The 23,613-nt window shown below is 24.3% G+C and overlaps 2 protein-coding genes across 3 annotated transcripts; both read right to left on the reverse strand.

Annotated features, from left to right (window-relative positions):
- Positions 1-969: 969 nt before the first annotated feature.
- On the reverse strand, positions 970-9,912 carry Bm18053 (Uncharacterized protein; the record flags this gene model as incomplete). Its single annotated transcript, XM_043075573.1, has 6 exons — positions 970-1,077; positions 1,294-1,479; positions 2,707-2,961; positions 4,723-4,825; positions 5,013-5,158; positions 9,847-9,912. The coding sequence occupies 6 exons, from the start codon at positions 9,910-9,912 to the stop codon at positions 970-972; spliced, it is 864 nt and encodes a 287-aa protein (XP_042931507.1).
- Positions 9,913-18,215: 8,303 nt separating this feature from the next.
- Bma-unc-59 (Cell division protein) lies at positions 18,216-22,608 on the reverse strand (the record flags this gene model as incomplete). Of its 2 annotated transcripts, XM_001891520.2 has the most annotated exons (12): positions 18,216-18,279; positions 18,428-18,552; positions 18,987-19,043; positions 19,156-19,234; positions 19,659-19,757; positions 19,844-19,956; positions 20,045-20,173; positions 20,663-20,780; positions 20,953-21,090; positions 21,238-21,439; positions 22,081-22,287; positions 22,590-22,608. In XM_001891520.2, the coding sequence occupies 12 exons, from the start codon at positions 22,606-22,608 to the stop codon at positions 18,216-18,218; spliced, it is 1,350 nt and encodes a 449-aa protein (XP_001891555.2). The 2 variants fall into 2 exon arrangements, with proteins under 2 accessions (XP_001891555.2, XP_042931508.1); XM_043075574.1 differs by lacking the exons at positions 18,987-19,043; positions 19,156-19,234; positions 19,659-19,757; ... (5 more) ...; positions 22,081-22,287; positions 22,590-22,608 and having other exon boundaries at positions 18,428-18,486.
- Positions 22,609-23,613: the final 1,005 nt, after the last annotated feature.

Here is a 23,613-nt window from a genome sequence, read left to right on the forward strand (position 1 = left end):
TTTTGCTCAGTTAGTTAATTAAGCAAAATTAATATTTTCACAACTATTAAGCAGTCAATAAATAAATGAAATTAACGTGGCAAAAGGTTTACTTTTCCTGAACATCTGTTAAATATTTCATTAAAACAAATTTGTTTGATATTTTTAAATTTATAGTATATTCATCGAACTTTTCACTTTTTATTTTTGCATTCAAAAAAAAGAGAAAAAAAATCAAACCATATGGCAAACAAATTTTGCAAAAAAAGTGCAAAAAGACGATAAAATAAAAATTATATATCAAGAATTGAAAACTAAAAATAAAATATAAACTTCCGATTTCAATTTATCTTCTCACTTTAGAAATATTTTGCATTCATGAAAATAAATTTGGAAGATATTTTTTCGCTGTTTTTATGGTTAAGAATTACGAAAAAAAAAACGACGGAAACTATAATATTTATATCGCCAGTTTTTGTTTTCGTTTTTCTCTCGTTTCAAATCTTTGATAAAATTAAGTAATAATCAACGATTAGCTATTTTAGTATTTATTATCAATTTGAGAATGAATTTTAGGAAAATTATAAAATGGATTATGCATGAGAGAAAATCAATAATATTTTATTTGCTTATTTAGTTATTCAAATTGCTCTTAAATTTAACATTTAATCTCCTTAATTTAATGTAAACCAAATTTAACAAGCAAAAATGATATGCACAAAAGTAGCGGTAATATTATTGTTATTGATAAAAATATTATTATCATTGTTATTACCATAAACAATTAAATATGAACAAGAAAGTGTATCGTAAAATTGGAATAAAAATAACAAACAATGAGCAACAATACATCACATAATTCAACAAGTTTATATAATCAAATAACATTTGTTTAATCAAACAATTCCAATCAATTTTGATGGAAGTAACAAAATTTAGAAAATAATTTTATTAATTTTCATCATTAATAACTAATAATAGCATAAATCATTAGAGAAAGGCATCAATTTTATTATGTCGTCCAGTAGATTCTGATCGAAAAAATGCGCTTACCAAACCTTCACTAATAAATAAACTGCATGACAACACCGATAATATCTAAAATAAAAAAAAAATAAATAAAAGAAAACGAGAAGAAAAGAGAAAATTTTTAAACACATTTAAAAATGAAAATGATTATTTAAATAAAATCATTTTTTCCTCTTTCTCTTTTTCACTAATTAATACCGTTTTATTTTTCAAAATAAAAATTTGAAAAATTATTGTAATTTTGAAAATTACAATAATTTTTATAATAAATAAATAAATGCATACCGCAGCCAATGCCCAACCACTGATACCACATTGCATATCGAAATATGATTCCATTGAATTATAATAATCCCTGCGTAGAATATCAAACCGATAATAATCATTAATCCACGGACAAGTGCTATAGTATATTTCTAGGCCAAAAACAAATAACATAAATGGTACCGCACAAAATGAATAACACATACACTAAAATATTCATTATTAATCAGTTAATTAATTAATTATTTTAGGTTTTAAAATTATAATTCTTTTCCATTGATTAATATGCAAATTATTTTATAAGCTCCAAATGAATGAAAATTTTATTTTAGTTACTATGTACTCTTCATTCGTCTTTTTTTCTCATCAAATTATTACAATAATCTTTCGGAATTAATAAATTAATTATTATTATTATTATTATCCAAAAAACAATTAATACATTTTGTCTTTGATAATAAATTTCAAATTTTAATATTATAATCATGAAAAAAAAAAAGATGAGCAAAATTTTGCAAAATTAATTATTACCAAAACGAGCAAAATTTTTATCATTAAAAAAAAAAACTATTGTTATTAAAATTCAAGAGTAAAATTTCGAAATACAAAACATTTTACAGAAAAAAAAATTGCGATTTATAAAAAGACAAAGAATGAGAAACATTTTTTTTTTTTTAAATCAATAAAAAAATGCATATGAATGTGAAGAACAGAAATAAAAAATCTAAAATTAATTTTAATAAATTTTTTTTACATTTTTGAATTTCAAATGATAAGTCATATCAGTTATGATAACCTTTTTTTCTCTCTTTCTCTCTCTTTCTACACCCCTTCTCCTCTCATTCTTTTATTTTCAGACTTTTAAAACAATTAAATTTATTAATAAATTTAATCCCTTCTGGTTTTCTTTTTGCTTTTAAAACTCCCTACCTTACGACCATTTCATTTTCCATTGATATATTCTTTTAATTTTAATGAGTTACACACTTTTATATTAAATAAAAAAGATAAAAATTAAATCACCCTTGTGAAAAAAAATTCAAAATTAAAAATTAAAATGAAGGAAACTAAAAAAAACATATTACAATATGAGGACAATATTTTATTGCATATAAATTTTTTACCATTTTTTTCCTTTCTTTAATTATTATTTTAATAATCAAATTACACATTATTTTATAAAAAAAAAAGAAAATAAAATTTTAAACATATTTTAACGAAGAAATAAATAACATTATGTCTGCTAAATAAAAGAAAAAATAAATGAATAAAATTATTGTTAAAAAAATTTGTTTTTTTTATTTTATATTTATTTCATATAACAATTGAATGAAAGATTTTGAATTTTGCATTTCTATTTCTTTTTCTATTAATAAATATAACTTTTGAGAAAAAAAAAAATTTTTTTTTCTTTATTTTAAATCTTAAATTTACCAATAAACGAGAATATTTGCACCAATAAAGTTGTATGGTATGTGAAATAATCGTTACAATCAATGTGACAGTTGTGACAGCTGTAGCAAAATATTGCCCATTCAAGCGCATTTCACTAAATGTTGCGGGTAATTCTGAATAAATATTAAAATACCATTTATTTGGTGTTAACATCAATGATCTTTTACCGCCAATATTCGAATAGTATTGTCCAACACCGCTCAAAATTAATCCATCAATTGTAAATAGTAGTAACTGAAATAGCATAATTTAGCTAATAGTAATGATACTTTTTCTTCTTCCCTTTTCTTTTTTATTTCTTTTCTTTTTTTTTTTTTTTTTACAACAATAATTTAATAATATTTTCAAATAGATAAAATGAAACAAATTAAACTCAAAAAAATTTAAAGTAAAAAGGAAAACAATTTAAATTGTTAGTTTTTCTAAAAAAAAAAAAAACAATTTAATTAATCATTAATTAATAACAAATTTATTTTTTGATTATTTAATAGCGGTCGCATATATAAATGAAAATTTTGACATAGTTTTTTTTTTTCCAGTAATAAAATTAATTGAATAAATAATTTTGCATCATTTGAAATTTTCTAACAAAGAAAAAGAAGGAAAAACAACTTAAATTTTTATTGAATTAATTATTAACCAGATAATTTGAAATTACTTGTTTGTTATGCAAACTATCTGTTATTTGATACTATTTAAACAATTCATTCTTATTTCAACACTGATTCATTTGATACTTTGTAATTATTTAATTTTACTCATTATTTTCTTTCTTTCTATTATATTATTGATTTTAAAATTTAATGAATTTTTTTTTTTAGCCATTATAAATTTTCGACAAATAATGCACACATACTAATCGTTCTTATGTCAAAAATCGAAAAAAATTATATTAGACTGATCTTTTCATTTTTACTTCTCGTCACAAGTGATTAAATTAAAATTACTAAAGAAATTTTCACCATTTTTTTCTGAGCTTTTCTATGAAAGGATCAATTAGTTTGGAAGTCGAAAAGAGTGGAAATTCATTCCCAAATTAATGAATTTGTTGAATCATTTCTGACTAGCAAAGCTAGCAAATAATGATGAATAAGCATCGTAAACTATGCTAATGAGCTTTGGTAAAACGATAGAAATTAATTTTGAAATGAAAGATAATGATGGTAATAAGTTTGGAACTTGACTATCTCATCCAAACTATTAATTAATACACAATCAATTAACATTTGAAATGAGATAAATTTCGCAACTATAAATTGATTTACTTAAATAATTCAAACTAACTATTAAACTATAACATTTCCTAGCTTTTCTGAGAAGAAACTCATACTAAATAAAGAAATTTTTGGAAATTTTAACTCAACAGAATGATTACGAGATTTTAGATATAAAATTTGCAATAGAAATATTTCAGCCTCTACTATTATTGAACTTAAACTTTCGATAACTATGAAAATTTTAATTAGAGCTGATTATATCATATAATTTTAGAAGTTGACTTAATTTAACCATTTGTTAATTTTAATAGCAAATTTTGTTTTTTATTATTTTCGAGTAGAATCTTCGTTTATTTATTTCATTCCACTCTGTCTCTATTTTTTATGAATTCACAATCTACAGCTATTTTTTTTTTTAAAATTTCTATAACATCTTTTAAATTCCATTAATTACTTCCTAAATTAGAATTCATCACCCATAGTCATTTTTGCATGAGTTTTGAATTTCATGCAAATTTCTAAATATTTATCGACTAATTATTTTCTTGAAACATTGTTAAACAGAAAAGAGGAAAAAAAATTTTAATAAAAAAAGAAAATAATTGATAGAATTTAATTATATGTATATATAAAAGAAATTTAAAATCAATAATATCATTAATTCTTAAAATGCATTTATTTGAATTTAGTTTTTAATTAAATAACAAATATTTCCATATTTTTAGAAGAAATTTTTTTAAAACGTCTAAAAAAATATATAATTTAATAAATTTCTAACCAAATTAATAGTTCGTAATGCAATAACAATTCGCTTTCCATTTATATCAATTTGTCGACGATACTGCACTTCTGATTCCAATGCTTGTGCAACAAGAATTAATCTGAATTTCTCTCTTTTTTTTATAATTAAAATAAAACCAAAATATTTGATGAAGTAAAATAATTTATATTACAATAATACTTAATAAAGGAATTAAAATAATTTTTTTTTTCAATTAAAATAATATTTAATAAAAAGGGCAGGAGGAAAAAAAGAAATAGAAAAAACAAGAACCGAAAGTGACTAACCGGTTAAGTGTACCGGTTGATAATCGCCGTTCCGAATTAATTTTTGAATTATTACGATTTGAAAAATTTGACGTTGTTCGACCAAATTCCTTATAATTTCGCATTAATTTACACATATTTAATACATGTTCTTCTGCTTTTAAGGGCTGTAAGAAAATATTAAAATGATTAATTATAATTTCATTAATTAATATGGAAGGAAAAGAAAAAGTACAACAAATAATAATAATAAATATTCTAAAAGAATAAATTAAAATATCGATTTAAAATTTTTAAATTATATGTGATGGAATTGACAAAGGAACAGAGAAAGAAAGAAAAAAGGGGCAAAAGAGAGGAAGAGAAAAAGAATGACGAAAATAAAAAAATATAAACAATTAATGGATATTTTGGAAAAATAAAGAAAAATATTGAGTAAAATTTTTAAGATTCTATTGGAAAAAATTTTTAACATTATTTGCAGAGAAAGGTAGTAATAAAGACAAAAATAAAAAGAGCAAAAGAGAGAGAGAGAAGGAGAGAGAGGGAGAGAACAAATCCCACGGGATAATTGTTGGAATAAATTCAAACATCATTTTTGGTCGGTGAAATTTATCTATAATATCCTTCTCATAATGTGTTATAATTGTTTAACATATAAGATTAAAATTACAATAAGCAAAAAAAATAAAAGAACAGAAAAAGTAAGAATTACTTTGAAAAATTTTTTTTTATTATTTATTAATAATTTATTTATGCAATTATTTTCATTAGCAAACTTTTTTTTTCTATTTCTTATTTTTAGTTTCTTTCTTTTCTCTTTTATTAATAAACAAAAATATAAAATTGAAAGAAATGGGCAAGGAAAAAAGAAAAATAAACAAATTTATCACTTATATTTTTACAAAAATGATGGATCTATTATCCTATTAATTAATTTATCTATTTAATTATTATTTAAATTATATTTTTTTGTGTGATAAGATGCCGGATTTTTTGTTTCATCATTTTAAAATTAAAATGAGAAAGAAGTGAAAAAAAAAAAAAATCCTCTTAAATTTCATATTCTTACATCAGCTCAACTTGAATTATGCTAATCAGAATTAATTATTTATAAACTAAATATTTTAATAATTAGTATTCATTAATTTATAAATGTAATAAATGAAGAATTTGTGCAATTTGAAAGAAAATTTTTGAATAAAAGAATTTCAAATTAAAATTAAAAATTCAAATGAATAACAATTAAAATTCTTAAAATAATTGAAAAAATTGAAAAACTATCCAGGTTAGAGGAAATATATTATTGAAGGTAATGAAAAAGAATATTTTAGATAGAAAGAAACAAAACAAAATAAAAATGATAGAAGTTGAATTAAGTGAATTTTAAAAAGTGAATGAATGAATTAAAACATTTCATTTGTGAATGAGGAAAATTGGCTTTAAACTTGATATATATATATAAGAAAATTTTAAGTTTTAATCAAAGAAAAAAAAAGATTATTGGAAAATTTTATTGGTAGGATAATATTTCTTCATCACTTTTGAAAGCGAACGATAATTTGAAATTATGTGAAAATTGGACAAAGAAAAAATAATTGATGAAAAGTGATGGGAAATGATTTGTAGTGGGATGAGATGATGGGATAATAAAAGGAAATCAGAGAGTAACTAAGGAAAAGAGAGTAAATTTATTGGGAAAATTATTTTTTTTTTTTGTTTTTGTTGTTGAAAAATTCATTGATAGAAATAAATGAATAAAATGAGTTAAAAAAATAATTTTACATCAAAAAAAACGAACAAAATGAGTTGCAAAGAAAAAACTATTTGCTTGATAATTTATTTTTAGTTTTATTATTTTGTTTTTTGTTTTTTTTTTTTTTTTTTAATATGTGCTGATATATTTTTTAATATATTCTATTTTTTTAAATGTAATAATTAAGAATTAATAATAATAGTAATTAATAACAAAGAATGTATTAATATACCAAATGTGCAAAAAAAAAGAAACGGATAAGGAAACGAAAATTTATATTCATATATAAAAATTATTTATCGATTCATGTTGATGAATGAATTTAATTTGAATTCTTAACATAAATTATAGTTTAGATTTATCATATCTAACTAGTCTTAGCTTGACTAATTTAATATTTGTTAAAGATTTGTGCTAATTATGTTATATTTGAATATTTGCTCGATTTCATTTCATTTCATTTTACACAGCTGTTTTCTACAATTTTTTATGAACTGTTTACTATTCATCTTATGCTTACATTTTAATTTTTAATTGAAATTAATCGAAATAAATATGATAATAATGGATATAATAGAAATTACTAGATAAATATTCAATTATTATTTATTTGTATTTACTCATTGTACTCTAACTATTGGATTGCTGTAGTCCACAGATTATGTATTATAATTTCTTGTGATTTGTGATTAATTCCAAATTTACTATTTCTATTCATATATTTAATTTTATCCATTGTAAATAATACATTTTCGAAGAAATGTTATAGATCCATCGCCTATCGCATGATCTGTGGAAATAAAGTTGCGAAAATTGCAGCTATTACGATCAAACGAATAGTGAAATTAAATTAAATCAAAATTCTCATCAATTCGTTTTGTCTGATCAAATTTTACTTAGCAATTTGATTGTGAGATTTATTTGAATTAAATTATTCTTTTTATATTACATTAAATCATTCACCTGAACTTATTTCAAAATCTTTACTAATTGATCTTTTAGTAAAAGCCTTATTAGAATTGATTACTATTTAATCATTAATATTAACAAATATAAATCATACTTATAAATCATTATTAACAAATATAAAAATTTGTGATAATTTTGTGTGATATATATAAAATATATTTCATGCATTGAAAGTTTAAATTTTTGCAAATTGATAAAATTGATGACACTTTTATTAAGTTATAAAATTTTGTTAAGTTGTAAGAATTATATGTATGCATGTTTTTGCATTATATCAAGAAAATATTTATTTAGGGAACGACTATTTTGAAAAACTATTAAATCTGAAATATATTGCGTTATTGAAGTAAAATGAATTTTCAAGGTTATATTATTCATTGGGAAGTCATTCAAATTAAAAAAAAAAAAAAAAAAGATTTCTTGATTTTTTTTTCCTTTTTTTCTGTGAAAGTTAAAATTCTATTTCAAAAAATATTTGATAGAATGGAAATATTTACATTTTTATTGCTGCTTTACAATGCATGAAAGATACATAACAAATGTCACTATATCACTTCATTAAATTAATTAGTAATCGTTATAATTAAATTGTTTCGTTCAATTTGAATTCATTGATTTAGCTATTGAAAGAAATAATTAATAGGAATTTTATGGGATAATTCAATTCTCATTCAAAAATGGCCAAAATTTGCATATCTCATTTAGATTCAACATTTTTTTTTAATTTTATTCGATTAGATTACAAATCAGAGATAAGTTTTATTGGAATTTTCATCCTTTAAAATTGACGCATATGGACGCACACACGCACTAATGTATCCGTACACATACACGTGTATGCATATACGTAGATACACATACGCATGTACACGGACACACGCAACATATCTACACATATATCTACATACATATACATGCACATATATATTACATATACGTACACGTACATACACGCACATACACACAAAGACAAACACAAATGCACACGCAATGAAAGTTTTAATTAATCACTTCATATGAAAAATAAAATCAAAAAAAGAAAAGAAGTGAGAGAGGAATTATATAATCGTATAAATAGCAAAATTTAAATTTAAAAGGCACATGATGACACGAAATTCTTCGTAACGAAAAATTTTTAACTTAATTTAGTTTTATGAAAATTTTCAAATCCTACCACTCCCTCATATCATTTTCCTCTCCTTCATCTCCTTCAGTTATACAAAAAAAAAAACACTTATGGAAAAGAATATTTATACAATTAATAATGCTAATTAATATCTTAAAATTGAACATTTTCATGGCTAAATTAAAGAAGCTATTGCTTAAGAGACTATCAGTACTTAATGAATCATTTTAAAAAATGCGTAATAGGAAGAATAAATTATATTATTTGAAAAATAAGTATTATGCAAATGATAGTACTTATAATTTTTTGAAGCGACAAGGAACAATGATAAAAAGACGTGTAATGGAAAGGGAATAATATTAGTAATGTATCATACAAAATAATGAAATTTGATTTCAATTCATTTTACTTTTCATTTTAAGCAAAAAACAAAACATAGGGAAGAAATTCGTTCACCATTTATTCGTACTTTATAGTTTTAATCAAATTTGAAATAGCATATCTTTAAGTTTATCCTTTTGATTTATTGCAAAACCAAAACAAAAAAAGAAAAAAAAAAAACAGAAAAAAACAAAAAAAAAACTTGTACTTCCGAAACAAACAGGAAGAAAAATTTAGTATTTAAGCATTTCACTCAATAGTTTTTCATTAAAATGGCAATGCTTTAATCTCATCAATTATTTGCACTTTTTTCAAAATATTGTTGAAAAATTTTAAATTCTAAAATTTACAACCAGAAAGTTGAAAATTTTTTGCAAAAACTTTACTCAAGAAAAACTGCAATTTCAAAAAGAATAAAAAGATTAGAATTGTATTCTTGCAATTATAGAAAAATTGGCGTTGCGAAAAAATTAGGATTATAATTTAAAAAACAAAAATTAGGAATTTTAAAACTAATTATGGAAAAAGTAAAATTTTTTGTAAAAGTTTTTTTCAAAAAAAAAAAAGTGAAAAAATAGAGGTAGAAAAATTGTTTTAAAAAAAAAGCACAAATATCTTCTTACCTTATTTAATTGTTTCGGAACATTTGCAATATTATTATTTAATTTTGAAGCATTTATTTTTAACATCTTTGTTGTAATGTCAAATTTCCGGTTATTGTTGGTGCTGTTGTTGCTGCTGCTTTCATTGCTTTTATTGTTGTTAAAACCGGAATCATAACAAATTGTAGAATAATTATGGAAATTAGGCCGAGATTTAGTTAATTGCATTGATGGATAAGCAAATAATGATACATCATTAGCATAGTTGGATCCGGAATCGACTTTTACATCACTTTTCATTTTCCTAAATCGATTCCACTAAGTTATTTCCGGATAAACAGCAGTAGTAGCGGTGATGGTAGTAGTATTTAGTCGTTGTGATATTCAATTTCCTCTTGGCCAATTACCACTATCAATACCAAACTGCTATTTGTCTCAAACATTTATAAGTTGACATTTTGCATTGAAGAATAAAACTGTTTCATTCATTCAGCCATTGGCATATAATTATTTTCTGAAAATGAATATTTCAAAAAAAGAATCTAATAACTGAAATACAGTAATATTTGTTAAATTTAATATAATAACCTAAGTATTTAAAATAATATATAGTAATAAAGAAAACATTTTGATTTAGTGACAAATTTCAGAATATACAACAATTTTTAATGCAGCCAAAAATGATCAAAAATCAATTTAATCTTTCATTTATCTAATTCATTCAATTTTAAATTGAAACAACCGTCCATTTTTTTAAAAAAATTGAAAGAGAAAAATTATTAATAAAATATTTCCATCTACTTCTAGGCAATACTTAATATATGATAATTTTAATTCAAAATTATTCCAATACGAAGTAGTTTTAAATCCAAAATATTTTAAGTTAAATTAAGTTTCATCAATCAAAAATAGAAAAAAAAGATGCAGAAAAGGCAGAAATAAATAAAATATCTATTCATTCTGCTAAATGAGACTAATTCAGAGTTATGACAGAAAATTGAATTTATTTAATTTAAACTCAAATAATTGCAATCAATGCAGAGATTATAAGATATTTGATTTAAGTAATCTTTGATGTTACATCTATGACATACTTTTTCTTTCCTTTCTTTCCTCCATTATTTTAACATTTTTTCTCTTTTATCCATTTTATTTCATTTTATTTTGTATTTCCTACTCTTTTCCTCCTTCCTTTCTTTTTTAAAATTTACTTTATTTTATTTTATTTTTTATTCCGCTTTAATTCACTCCGTTTTTTTTTTCTTTTACGTTTTTATTAAACTTTTCTTTTATTAAGTTTTATTAAATTCATTTTTATTTAATATTAAAATTTTCTAGCAATATTATAAAGGAATAGGAGAAGTTTTTTTTTTTTTTTTAATTTTTTTTAAAGTAATGTTATTATATGGAAAGCATAAAGAGAAGATAAATGAATAAATTGATTATTTAGTAAATGATTAATAGTTTGCTTAACTATATCATTCTCACCGTTCAAATAGTGCAAGTTAAAATTTGCAATTAATTTAAACTTGTAAAATTTAACAAAATCATTCCACTATTGAACAAGGTATTTCCAGTTGCAATGAAAGTATTTGCATAGGGAAATTGTACATTTAATTTAACAGAGATTTTCGGAATTTCATTTTTTTTTTCGCTTAAAAATGTCACATAGACATATGTAATACTTATCTACCTTTTTTTTATTTCCTTCAATACTTACTTCTATTTCCTTTAATTGCTTACTTTTTTATTTCCTTTAATACTTACTTTAGTAATTTATATTCTGTAGTTAGTGATCTATGAAATTATTTTTTAGTAATTTAAACATGTATAATTTTAATTGAATCATTTTGAAAAATGACCTGATAATTTCGATTTCGGCATGCAAGGTGGTTATTTCAACAGCTAATAATTTTACAAAAAAACAAGAATGCAGAAGAAAATATTGAAAGTGAAAAACTGGTTTAGATGGATCGAAATTTAACATTTTGTGATTTGAATGATATGATTTTAAGTGAACAAATAATAAATTATTGAACTTTCAAAACAATTTTTCTAATAGATTTACAAATTAACTATATAATTGAGTTTAGAGTTAAAAAAAAATATCTAAAATTAAATTTTGAATATAACATTAAAATTTTAAGCGTATATTTTCATAGTTATTTGTATAGGATTTTTGAGCTTCTTTTGAAATCCTTTCATGTCTATATCTAAGAAAAAACAAAAATACTACCAATTGGCTTGAAAATTAAATTTGAAAATATTGATTTTTGGAAGAATTTTCAACCAACACAATCTTATTTATTTCTCTCCGTGAAAGTTTAGTTTAACAAAATAAATTATGTCTAACACATAAGCCAAGTAATAATATAATATGTCATAAAAAATGAAACAACAGAAAAGAAAAATGAAGAGTGGAAAGAATTCAAAAAAGAGAAGCAAAAATACTAAATTTTACAAAAAGCAAAAAAAAAAAAAAAAAAAGGAAAAAGGAAAATGTCTGAAAAAAATGCCTAGGTTAAAAAATTTGAAACAAAATCTTAGTTAAAATGTATATATTAAAGATATATTAGAATTTTAGTGAAATTAGATTGGTAGATGATTTTAAATATTTAAAATTTAATATTTTTTCTTTTTTATGGTTCTTTCAGTGTGCATGAAATTGAGCAATGGAAACCATGATTTTAAACTCAAAGAGCAAATTTGAAATTATAAATAAAAATTGAATTTAAAAAATAATTTGTTGCAAAACAAAAAAAAAAAAAAAGGAAAAGAAAAATAATAATAATCAGAAGTAGATGGCATCGGTATGTAAATAATGTAAGAAATTAATTGGCTAAAAAAAAGAAAGAAATGATGATAAATGACATTTTACGTCATATCACGTCACGTTATAATTAGTTAATGAAATGCGATTTGCTAAGTGGAATATTCTATAAGAACAATCAAGCAAATACATCTAAAGCAGAAGAAGGCATATTAATGAAGTTGGTAAATTTAAACAATTTTAATATGATTAATCAAAGTTTAGAAAATTTATAATTTTTTTGTTGAAATAATGAAATTGAGATAATAAAATTATTAAAAGTGAAAGGCAAAATGAAGAATGTTATAATTATTTGAAAAAGTTTATTAATTAAATAATTGAATAAGATAAACATAACAGTTAAAGAAGTGAACATTTGTGAAGAAAAAAGTTTATTATAAGTAATAAATGTTCTTTTTTTCTTATCTGACATTTTGGCTATTTTTTATTTTTTTCTTCTCGGGAATTATTTGATAAAAGATAACAACTGATTAAGTTATAATAAATTGCAATTAATCAAACAGTGCGAGCAAATGAAATGAAAAATAATTGTAAAATGTAAATAATTTATATATTGCAATGACTCATTTAATCAAATTTTCCTAAAATGAAACATATCTGATTAAAATCATACATCCACATTTTAATCAATATTTTAGTTAAAAAAAAAAAAAAAAAAAAGAGAAAAGTAAAATAGATAATAGTTAAAAATTAAAATTGAATAAAATTTACTTTACATTTCAGATATTCATAGACGACTTGAAATATACAAATAATCTTTTTAATGCTTAATTAAAAACCTTTATTCTGATATATTTAAATAACAAGTATGTTTTAAAAACTTGTGATTTTTAAATTTGATAGGAAAAAAACGACAAAGTAGTTGATAAAAGTTGACTGAATAATTTCAAATGAGTTATCTATGATAAATTTTCAGCAAAGATCATTTATCATTGATTTTTATAATTACATTTACATTTATCAGAAGAAATCTTTTCGTTTTTTTTTCTCTTTTCTAAATTTCAAATTTATTTATTCATGTCTGATAAACAAAAAAAAAAAACTAAATTTTCTTAAATCTTCTTTTTCCTATTTTAATGTTTAATGTGATTGATAGAAAAATTTTCCCATTTAAAAAGAAATTTTTCAAATGGAACATCAAAAATAGAAGTTATTCTTAAACAATATTCTTAGTTTACAATTTAGAAAATAAAAAAAAGTGATATTAGAAAAATTGTTTCATGCAAAAAAAAAGATTAAAAATTAAAAAGAAATAGAAATATGAAAGTACCGAAATAAAAGCATTGAAATTTAATCTACCAAAAGAAAAAAATGCAAAAAATAATTATTTCATAAATAGTAATGAGTAAGAGTAATAATATCATTTCGAATAAGTTTGTATGTAAATAAATATCTGAGACTTTTATATTTTTCAGACAAGTTAATGCTAGTGTGTAGCCTTGGCTTCCAATTTATGTGGCCTTGGCTTCCGATTTGTGTGGCCCTAGTTTCCGATTCTTTCATCTAAACATTTCCTGTCCAAATTTGCAGCTAACAGCTATTTGCTTCATAATTTTCCTTCATATAAAAGCTCTTACTAAATAGTTTCAAAATTTGCATAACTGATGGGGAAAGAAAAAGAAATATAAAACACAAAAAGTCTTTAAATAAAAAACAAAAAATATTAATTTTATTGCACACATAATTTAAATAATAATTTAAAATAATAAATGACAAAATGAAAAACTAATATCAAAATTATTTACTTAAGTTATATATGATTTTTTTTTTCCCACAATGCAATGTTTTTTCAATCATAAAATAAAAAGACAATTTTTTCAAAAAAAATTTTATTTCCAAAATGAGAAAAAAGGAATAATATCAAATTTAAACGAACATCAGACTATAAAGGATTAAAAAATATCACTCAAAAGTGAATTTTTTCTTTCTCCGTTGTCCGAATTCTACTAAATGACAATATTTTGAGGAATGGAAAATGAGAAATTGCTAAAATTTAAATGATGAAAGATGTTTACTTAACACAATTTTAAACAAATGGTTCAATCGATATGTTACAAATTCCTCGAGACAAGCTATCATGGTTTATTATTACTATTATTATTATTATTATTATTATTATTATTAATATCACTATTATTATTATTGTTATTATTATTATTACTATTACTATTATTATTATTGTTATTATTGTTATTGTTATTATTATTATTATTATTATTATTATTATAATTATTAATAATATCATTAATTATTTACAATGTCCTAAGTATTCCCTAACTTTCAAAGTTTTATTGCTTAATCTTTAACATAAAATTGATTCTTACAAATATTAAAATTTTTTTTTATCGTTTTGCTATATTCCTGTATTGCTCTCGAAATAAATCTTCCCGAGGATAGCACACCTCTGAAGCATTTTTTTTTACTACAGTTTTTGTACAGTTGAGAATTCGTTAAATTACTGATAAATCTCTCCCTCTCTAGATTAATATGAATGAATATTATTTTTTCCTTTACTTTGGTAATTATTTGCTTATCATTAATTTTCTTTTCACTTGCTCGTTCTTTTATTTTTTATCATAATAATCGTCATTTTCTTTTTCGTTTTTTTATTGCATTGCAAAATTTTGTTCAAATCCAATTATAATTGTTATAAACAAAAAAAAAAAAACTGAACTGAATTAAATTTTTTCCATATTCATATTTACTTTCGTTATTTAACAACTTCCAACCAATAATTTAGCTTTATTTTTTATTTAAAAAATATTTATTTATTTTTTAATCTGATAATTTTACTTTGTGTTTGAAAAATAAGCAAAGCATTTATGCTATAGCACTTTTTTTATTTATCAATACAGTATGTATTAATATTCAATATTAGTTTTAGTTTTTTTTTTTTTTTTTCTCAATATATAATTATAGAAGCTTTTTCTTATTTAATTTTGAAAGATTAAATTGAATTTGCGTCTACACTTATAATGAATCGATCATTCATTGATTATTTAACTTTATTATATTTCAAATATAAAATTGACTATCGATAATGTGGGAAAGCTAATGAAATATGAAACTAATTGCAAGTAGGAGAAAAAATAGAAAGGAATGGTTAAATTCTACTCAAATATAAGCAAAAATTAAATAAATACGAATGAAAATTAATCAAAATATTTCGAAATTTAAACATTAATTTGAAAATATGAAATAAAGTTTGCTGTAAAAAAAAAAAAAAAGGCGGAAAATTTAACAAATTGTTATTCATACATTGTCATTTAGATAGCGATTATTTATTAATTATTATAAATGTAACCCTTTTAATATCTCTAACACATTGTTAAATGAATTCATTATCCGGAAAATTTTCCATCAACCGACAATTATTATTATCGAATGCTTGTTAACCGATTATGCACCATAGTTACGGCTTTTAGTTATCATTCGTAACTCAGATTTAAACTTAATTAATTCACACACATACACCTCTCTGAGAATAATTCTTCATTACTTATTGTATGACGCACATATTAAATTGAATGCAAATGTGATGAAATTTAACCGTGAAATTAAGTGGAAAAATTGATGAAAGTTTTGATATGAAAGAAAATTTTTTTAATTTGAATAATTTAACCTTTTTCAAATTTATGCAATTTAAAAGTATTTTCTGGAATGAAAGAAAATAAGAAAGATTTAAAGCATTTTGAAAAAAAAAAAAAAAAAAAAAGGAGAAAAAAAAGGGGAGAAATTATGACATAGTATGTATGATTACATAGAATTGCAAAAAGAAAAAAAAAAAAAATATTTTCAGCAATAAATTCCATAAAGTGTTTAATACAATAAATAAACATTGAAAAATTAATTTATCAATTCAATGTATCATAATTGTGAAATTAAATTCGTTGAAATTTTGATAAGATGAATAAAATGATTATAAGTTTTGATAATATATAAAGCGGTCGCTTTGACCACTCATCACATCCATATCAGCACCATAACAAAAATTTATGTTACAAAAAAAAAAAAAAAAAAATGAAACCGTTAAAGGAAATATATTAATGATATCAGGGTAAAACTATTCACTCAGGTTACATTTAAATTTATTTTATACATTTGGCATAATATAACAATAAAATGGACACACATACGTATTGTGTGGTAGATTTCAGTAAATTTTCATTACTATTCTTAGCAAATTTAAATAAGATCATTGAAATAGACCCGAGATATCTTGACTATTTGCTCTCTCGATAGATATTTGGTTGTAATTTTACCAAAATCTGAAAATTAATTGGCGGGATAACCATTTCCACTTTTTTTAAATTCTATGAAATTTCAGTACTGTTTTCGGAGAAATTTAAATAAGTCCATTGAACTGCTATCTTGATAGATATTTGCTTGTAAGTTTATCAAAATTTGAGAAATAATCAAAAAAAAAAAAAAATTTTTCTTTACAAAATCGTTCGCAAATATTTAGCAGTTACCCATAAATTGTTACCCACAAATAAGCAATAGACTTACGTAATATGAAATTTATTCGATGAAAATATAATTTCATGAGGCATAACAATGCTTCTTAACCAGAATAACGAAGAAGTACAAAGCATAAAGGATAACAGAAACCAGATGGGTAATATAATGCAATTAGAATTGTGAATCACTAAACAGAGAAAGAGAAAATCGAAAGCCGACTACCCATTTCTTCTGGCCTATCCTCTTTACATGTCCATTTATTTTTTAGTTCCTTTAAAACGAATATTTTCTTTCTTTTTCTTTTTTTTCTATTTTTGAAGCCATACTTGAATCAACAAAAATTTCAACAAGTTTTGAATTTTAAAAAATAAATAAAACAAAAGTGAACAAAAACTTTGACTTAGATAAGCTAGATTAAAAAAAAAAAAAAAAAAACTGTAAAGAGTGGCTACTGTTTAGCTCGAAAGTACTGTCAAGTAATGATAAAGAGATATGTGATGCCGAACAGCAAATTTCGCATTTAATTTAGTGGTTTTGACAATAGTAAGTAAAATAGGTAGACAAATTTAGTGAAATTTAAAAACAAAAATTACAAGTGACAATAGTATTAGAAAGAATTCGTGAAGAGATCAAAAATTATATCGAAAAATTGATAGGAGATTAAGTAGATGAAAGATAGAGAAATAAAGACGAAGTATTTTGAAACGAAATCTACATTTGGAATTTTCAACGTCGAAAGACTTTTTAAAGATTAAAAAAAGACAATTCCTTTTCTTTTAAAAGATGACAAAACTTACAAATTAAATTGGCTTTATGAATAATCATTATTTGATGGGAGATGTCTTAGCTACACCTCAACTACTGTCAACATAAGTCCCTATTCCTTACAGCTTTTAGAAAAAAGTTGATTTCATGGAAGACAGGAGGACAAAAAGTCAAATACAAAGATCAGTATTGCACATGTTCTGTAGACTTCGTTTGAAGAAAATTAATTTTAGCAATTACAATTTTTGGTCGGGGAAATTTCAACAATAAGCAACACATTGGAAATTTGCTGAAACAAAAATCGTCGACACTGCATGGAAATAACAGGAGCCACTTAGTTTTTGAAAATCCCACCGAGTCCTTTTTTCATACGAGACGACTTTTCGGACGGCGAACTTCTGGAAATCAAAAGTAATTATTCAGGAGTCATTATAAATTTCAAATGAATTACTACAATTCCTAATAAACTAAGCATTACAGAGAAGGGAATTAACCACTGCAGCACAGCTGGCGGCATTGTCTGCTTTTAAAAGTAAAACAACTAACCTTGAGTCTTGTCGTGAAACAGTCCCGGTGCTTCGACGTAATTCAACTACTTCGCCCATGAGCTGTTCCAAAGTAAGATGGCGTTCTTGCAATATCCGACGATTTTCTTTTTCTTTTTCGTCAAGCTGTGATTAACTTTCAGATTATAACAAAAAGACTGGCATATCTTAAATTAGTATCAAATGTTTGCAAGAAAACATCTGGTTCAAAATTTCATTCTAAAAGCACAGTGAGATTTTATATTAACTCAAAAGTTTCAAGCAACCAAAGAAAGCGCTGCCTGGAAGAGTTCGAAAGGCTTTTTCCCAGATGGCTTGCAAGGACGTCCGATTTACTGCTGACAAACTAGTTAACAAGTATATTAAAACTTCAGATCTGATAAAGGGACAAATCCCAAATGAATGATGCATCTACTGCATATGCTACTAGGAATGAGTTCATATGCTACTAGGGAAATGCTTTTGACAAAACTGGCTAGCTTTAGTGCTTACATTTGACGTGACTGTTATGAGCTTTTTACAAAAATTTGAGATAGTCTTTTATCATTCATGAAACTGACCTCCGATTGCCGCGCAACTAATTTTTCTTCACGTTCCATTACTTTGTCTTCGAAAACCTAAAGAGAAATAATTCATACTGACTTAAAGAGTGTTGGCATTAATTTATAGAAATACCTAAAAAAGATTAACCACAAAATATTCATCGAAATAAACTTTTTAAAAGCTTACTTTTTCCATATTGCGTTTACGTTCCTCAAGTTCTTTTTCTTTGACCTGTTTCTCATGTTCTAACTGTGTAAAAGGATCTCTGAAACACGACTGATTGAATTCAAGGTTGATCTATCAAGCCAAAAATAAAACAGTTAAAAAAAAAAGAAAAAACGAGTTACAGGCTTCAGAATGCAGAAATTTCTTACTACTATTTCAAAATTACAAAAACAAAATCATGAATAAACCAGTCATTGTTTGAATTATTTCATATCTAATTTTTTTTTTTTTCTTATTAACTTCACTAAATGTTCAACTTCCCGTCAAATAAAAAATAATAAGCGTACAAGTACATGGAAAGAGTACAATACTCCGTTTTAAAAGGTAAAATGAAAAGTTAAATCTCGCCGTATATACTTTCTCCATCAAACAATAAGTATTTGAATTATGGTGCATTATTGGTAGCAAATGATGATAATGTTCCATACAGTTAAAAAAATTTCAACAGAATAGTCATGGATTACCTGTCTATTGCATTCTTCGGTCCTTTGTTTAACTGCCGGTAGCGAAAATTCTCATAATGCACACTACGGGTTACTGCGATCAGATCTATCAAATTCATCCTGAATTTTTTAACCCTTATTTGCAGAGCAATAAAAAAAGTCGGTGCGAATCGTTAGTTCCAGAAATTTCTTAGCTTTACTAGTACCTTATAACAGTATCACGTAAGGCGATGAAGTCGTTATGCTGCAAATTTTCAACCTCAACCGTGCCCCAGCTGTAATCCCTTACGCGACATCGACGACCATTGGTTTCACGAACCTAAATTACTTGATATTGAAAAGTCTTTCATGCTAAAAAAAAAAAAAAAAAATCGCAAAATATTTTTATGACATATCATAAGAACTACCTGATTACTGCCAACAATAGCAAATGGAAACCGTTCACGAAGAGGGCCAAACTGTCTTTTCTCATCCTCATCTTCGGTATCCGGAAATTTATAGAGTTTGATACCATTTTCTTCAATCTCTTTGGTTATCTATAAAAGGAAAAAAAAGAACTAAACAGTCAATTATTTAGAAAAATAATAAACAATTATGATTAAATAAGAAATCAGTGCAGCCGATTATATCATTTTAGTCCAAGAAAAAGTTCTTTCTACCCTTGAATAAGCATTATAATTACGAATCTAATAAAGACTGCATATCTGTTAACTAGTAACTACAATTAATTTTACGATTCAACTTATGTTATAAAGAAATAAACGACCTCTCGAAATTTAAAAATGTCTTAATCGTCTTTGAATTCATAGATATAGTTTACTTCCTTGCAAAACTTAAAATTTGACGCATCACTATATACTATTCCTTTTTCATCATAGCAAGTACAAAGATTATATCAAACTGTTACATAGCCTTATTCGTCATTGCAATATATCTCAGGTAATTGAATGAAATAAGACAAAGAACGAAAAACAAACTCTAATTTCTTAAACATAATAGTTTTAATATTTTTTTTAACAAATTACTTGGTTTTTGAAATATGATAGCTCATTCACTGTCAACGTATCAGCTTTCGCAATAACTGGAATCACATTGACACGATCATGGAGCTTCTTCATCATTTCAATGTCAAGTTGTTTTAATCTGAAATTCTCTAACTAATTGCTTGTTCAGCATCAATTGACTTTTTATTCACTAATTTTTCAGTACTACATCGGATAAACAATATTGACGTCATAAACATAATTCCACATTCACTGTCAGATAAATTCGTCAAACTTGACTAGTTTCAAAATTTACAAATAAAAAAATTTACCCATGCCCAGTAGGGCTGATGAAGTATAGGCAAAGATGCACACGTTTATCGGGAATTATTGCTGCACGTTCAATTTTAGTTTCTTCCGAAAAATAATCCAAATATTTTTTCTCGATGTAATTTACGATCGGTTCCCAACTGCAAGCTCTATTACATTTTTAAAATGGAAAGTCTGAAACCGGTAGTATTGTGGGCCCCCATCTGATTGAAAACAATGAAGTCATGAGAATCTTAATACGAACACAGTATGAAATTTAAACTATGAGAAGAAAGTAAATTACTGACCATTTGCTATTATCTACCGCATCACCAAAGCCTGGGCAATCAACCAATGTAAGGTTTAAAGTTACACCGTTCTCCACCAAACGTACGATTTTCTCTTCAATTTGTACTGTTCGTGAAATGCGCCGTTTTTCCGTATCTGGGTCGTTAATTTCCGTACAAAACAATGAATTGATAAATGTGGATTTACCAAGACCGGAACAACCTGCCATACAAAATGATGCTTTTACAAATCCTTTTTAGAACAAGAACAGCAATTAGTATAGTCTTGATATTGCATATTGAAAGCGAGATGGAGTGATCCTTGATGTAATAAATAATGAACGAGGAATTCGGTTCAAAGTTAAAGCTGTAGTAAAATTGATAAATGAAAATAAAGGATGTATATATAAGTTACATTTAAATATAACTAGCAAAATTATCGATTCATGTCATTATTATTCTCTCTCTTTCTTTCTCACATAAATGTAAGCGTAATTATTCAAGCGAAATTTACATACATAGGAAAACTAAAAGAGAATACAGTGAGTAAAATCTTTATAAATTCAGAGATACAAATTTTGGCAGTTCGTTGTTGAAACGAGATAACGTAATCATATACGGCATGTGACGTACATTTGGAAAAACTCCACAATGAAACGGGGAAACATGCTCGATTTCATGTCATATTATGTACAATAGGAAATAATCTAATAGAAAATTTATTATTTTCTAATAGCTTGCAGACTTTTTAAATGTAACACAGTTATTACTAATGATTAATCTTGATTAGTCACCCGAAAATATTTGCAGCTTTCCTTTTTATATCCAATATAATTCTGATATAATCAATAAAAATGAACGTACCAACAACCATCAGCGTGAACTCAAAACCATTTTTGATAGCACGTCGAAATACTTGGTTAGGAAAATTAGCAAAACCAACATAACTATGAGCATCTTTCAGTTTCGAACCATTCAATGATTTTTCCGACAAACCTGAACCATTTATGTCGATTTGCATCATTGCAGTCATAAGCAGAAGGCGAAAGAGTGAGAGAAAATGTTGTCTTCCTGAAATTTGTCACCTTTCCAATTTAATTCACCTCATGCAAGAAGCAACTAACAGTACCTCTTGTCACATTACTGCTCTATAACACTTCACCATGAATCATGATTCGCCATTTATTCACTAATATATTCGCTATCATAGAAAATGACTTAACATTGATATTGTTTGATAAATCTAACATAAAATATCATTATTTTACAATACTTTAGTGCTGCTTACCGACAGTGCAACATGACATAATATCATAATATCATTCAACTATTTATGCGAAATCTTATCATAGCATTTTGTCGTAAAGTACTACCTAGTATACATTCGTGCATTATCCTTCTTGTTAAGCAAAACTTTTTTTGATATTTTGTGCAAATTAAATATACACATAGTCTTATCATTTTGTAAATTTTCAGTATGTAAAACGCTAACTTTGGTAGTTTCCCTAAGCTCCAATAGCTACTGATCTAATTATTACAACGCTAGCAATAATATTTGATGCAAATCGTAGTTATAATCATCAACTGCTATAAACATTAAACGAATAACTGCAAACAGATTAGTCAATTTATAATGACTCGTTTGACGATTAGAACTATTTATTTGACGACTAAAACAAATTTGCATAATGATTTTAACTTGTCCACATGTACACATCACACGCATGACGGAAAAACGTACGAGTCCGCGTCACTTAATCTGAAAACCCCGGGCAACCGTAAAGTATCCACTAGGCTTTGTGTCCTTGAATGAAATATGAGCTAGACAATTTCACTGGATTTTCTTTTTATGAAATTTCATCCGTACCTACCGATCGATATTGGTTAGATTATCACACTTCACGCAATGACCACACACTTGCAGCTATTATACATTTCCATTTCTTTATTTCCAGTATTCCATATTAAAAAATTATTCAAATCAATTTAATTAGTCCTCATATTTACAGCATATGTTGTGAATTTGGCTTTCTCATTACTTTTATTGCTTTAATTGATTTAAAAATCACGAATAATTATTCTATGCTGTAAAATTTAGCAGGAAAAAAAAGGAAAAATGTCAAAATATTCGGTAATAAGAGCAAAAAGAAAAAAAGGGAAAGTCACTATTCATTTATTATCTGAAACAATAAACATAAAAAGTATAGCTAAACATTTTATTGAAAACTTCAGCATATCATAGATAATTTGATACAATTCATTCATTCATTCATTGTCTCGTGCCTTTTTTTTTTGAACGGAAAAAAAAAGTGACATTATCAGGAACATTTTCACATGTAATAATAAATATGATTAGGAAAAAGGAAAAAATATTGTAAATTATAAAAGTTAATACTT

Source organism: Brugia malayi (genome assembly GCF_000002995.4).
Source record: "Brugia malayi strain FR3 genome assembly, contig: Bm_v4_ChrX_scaffold_001, whole genome shotgun sequence".
Taxonomy (NCBI): Eukaryota; Metazoa; Nematoda; class Chromadorea; order Rhabditida; family Onchocercidae; genus Brugia; species Brugia malayi.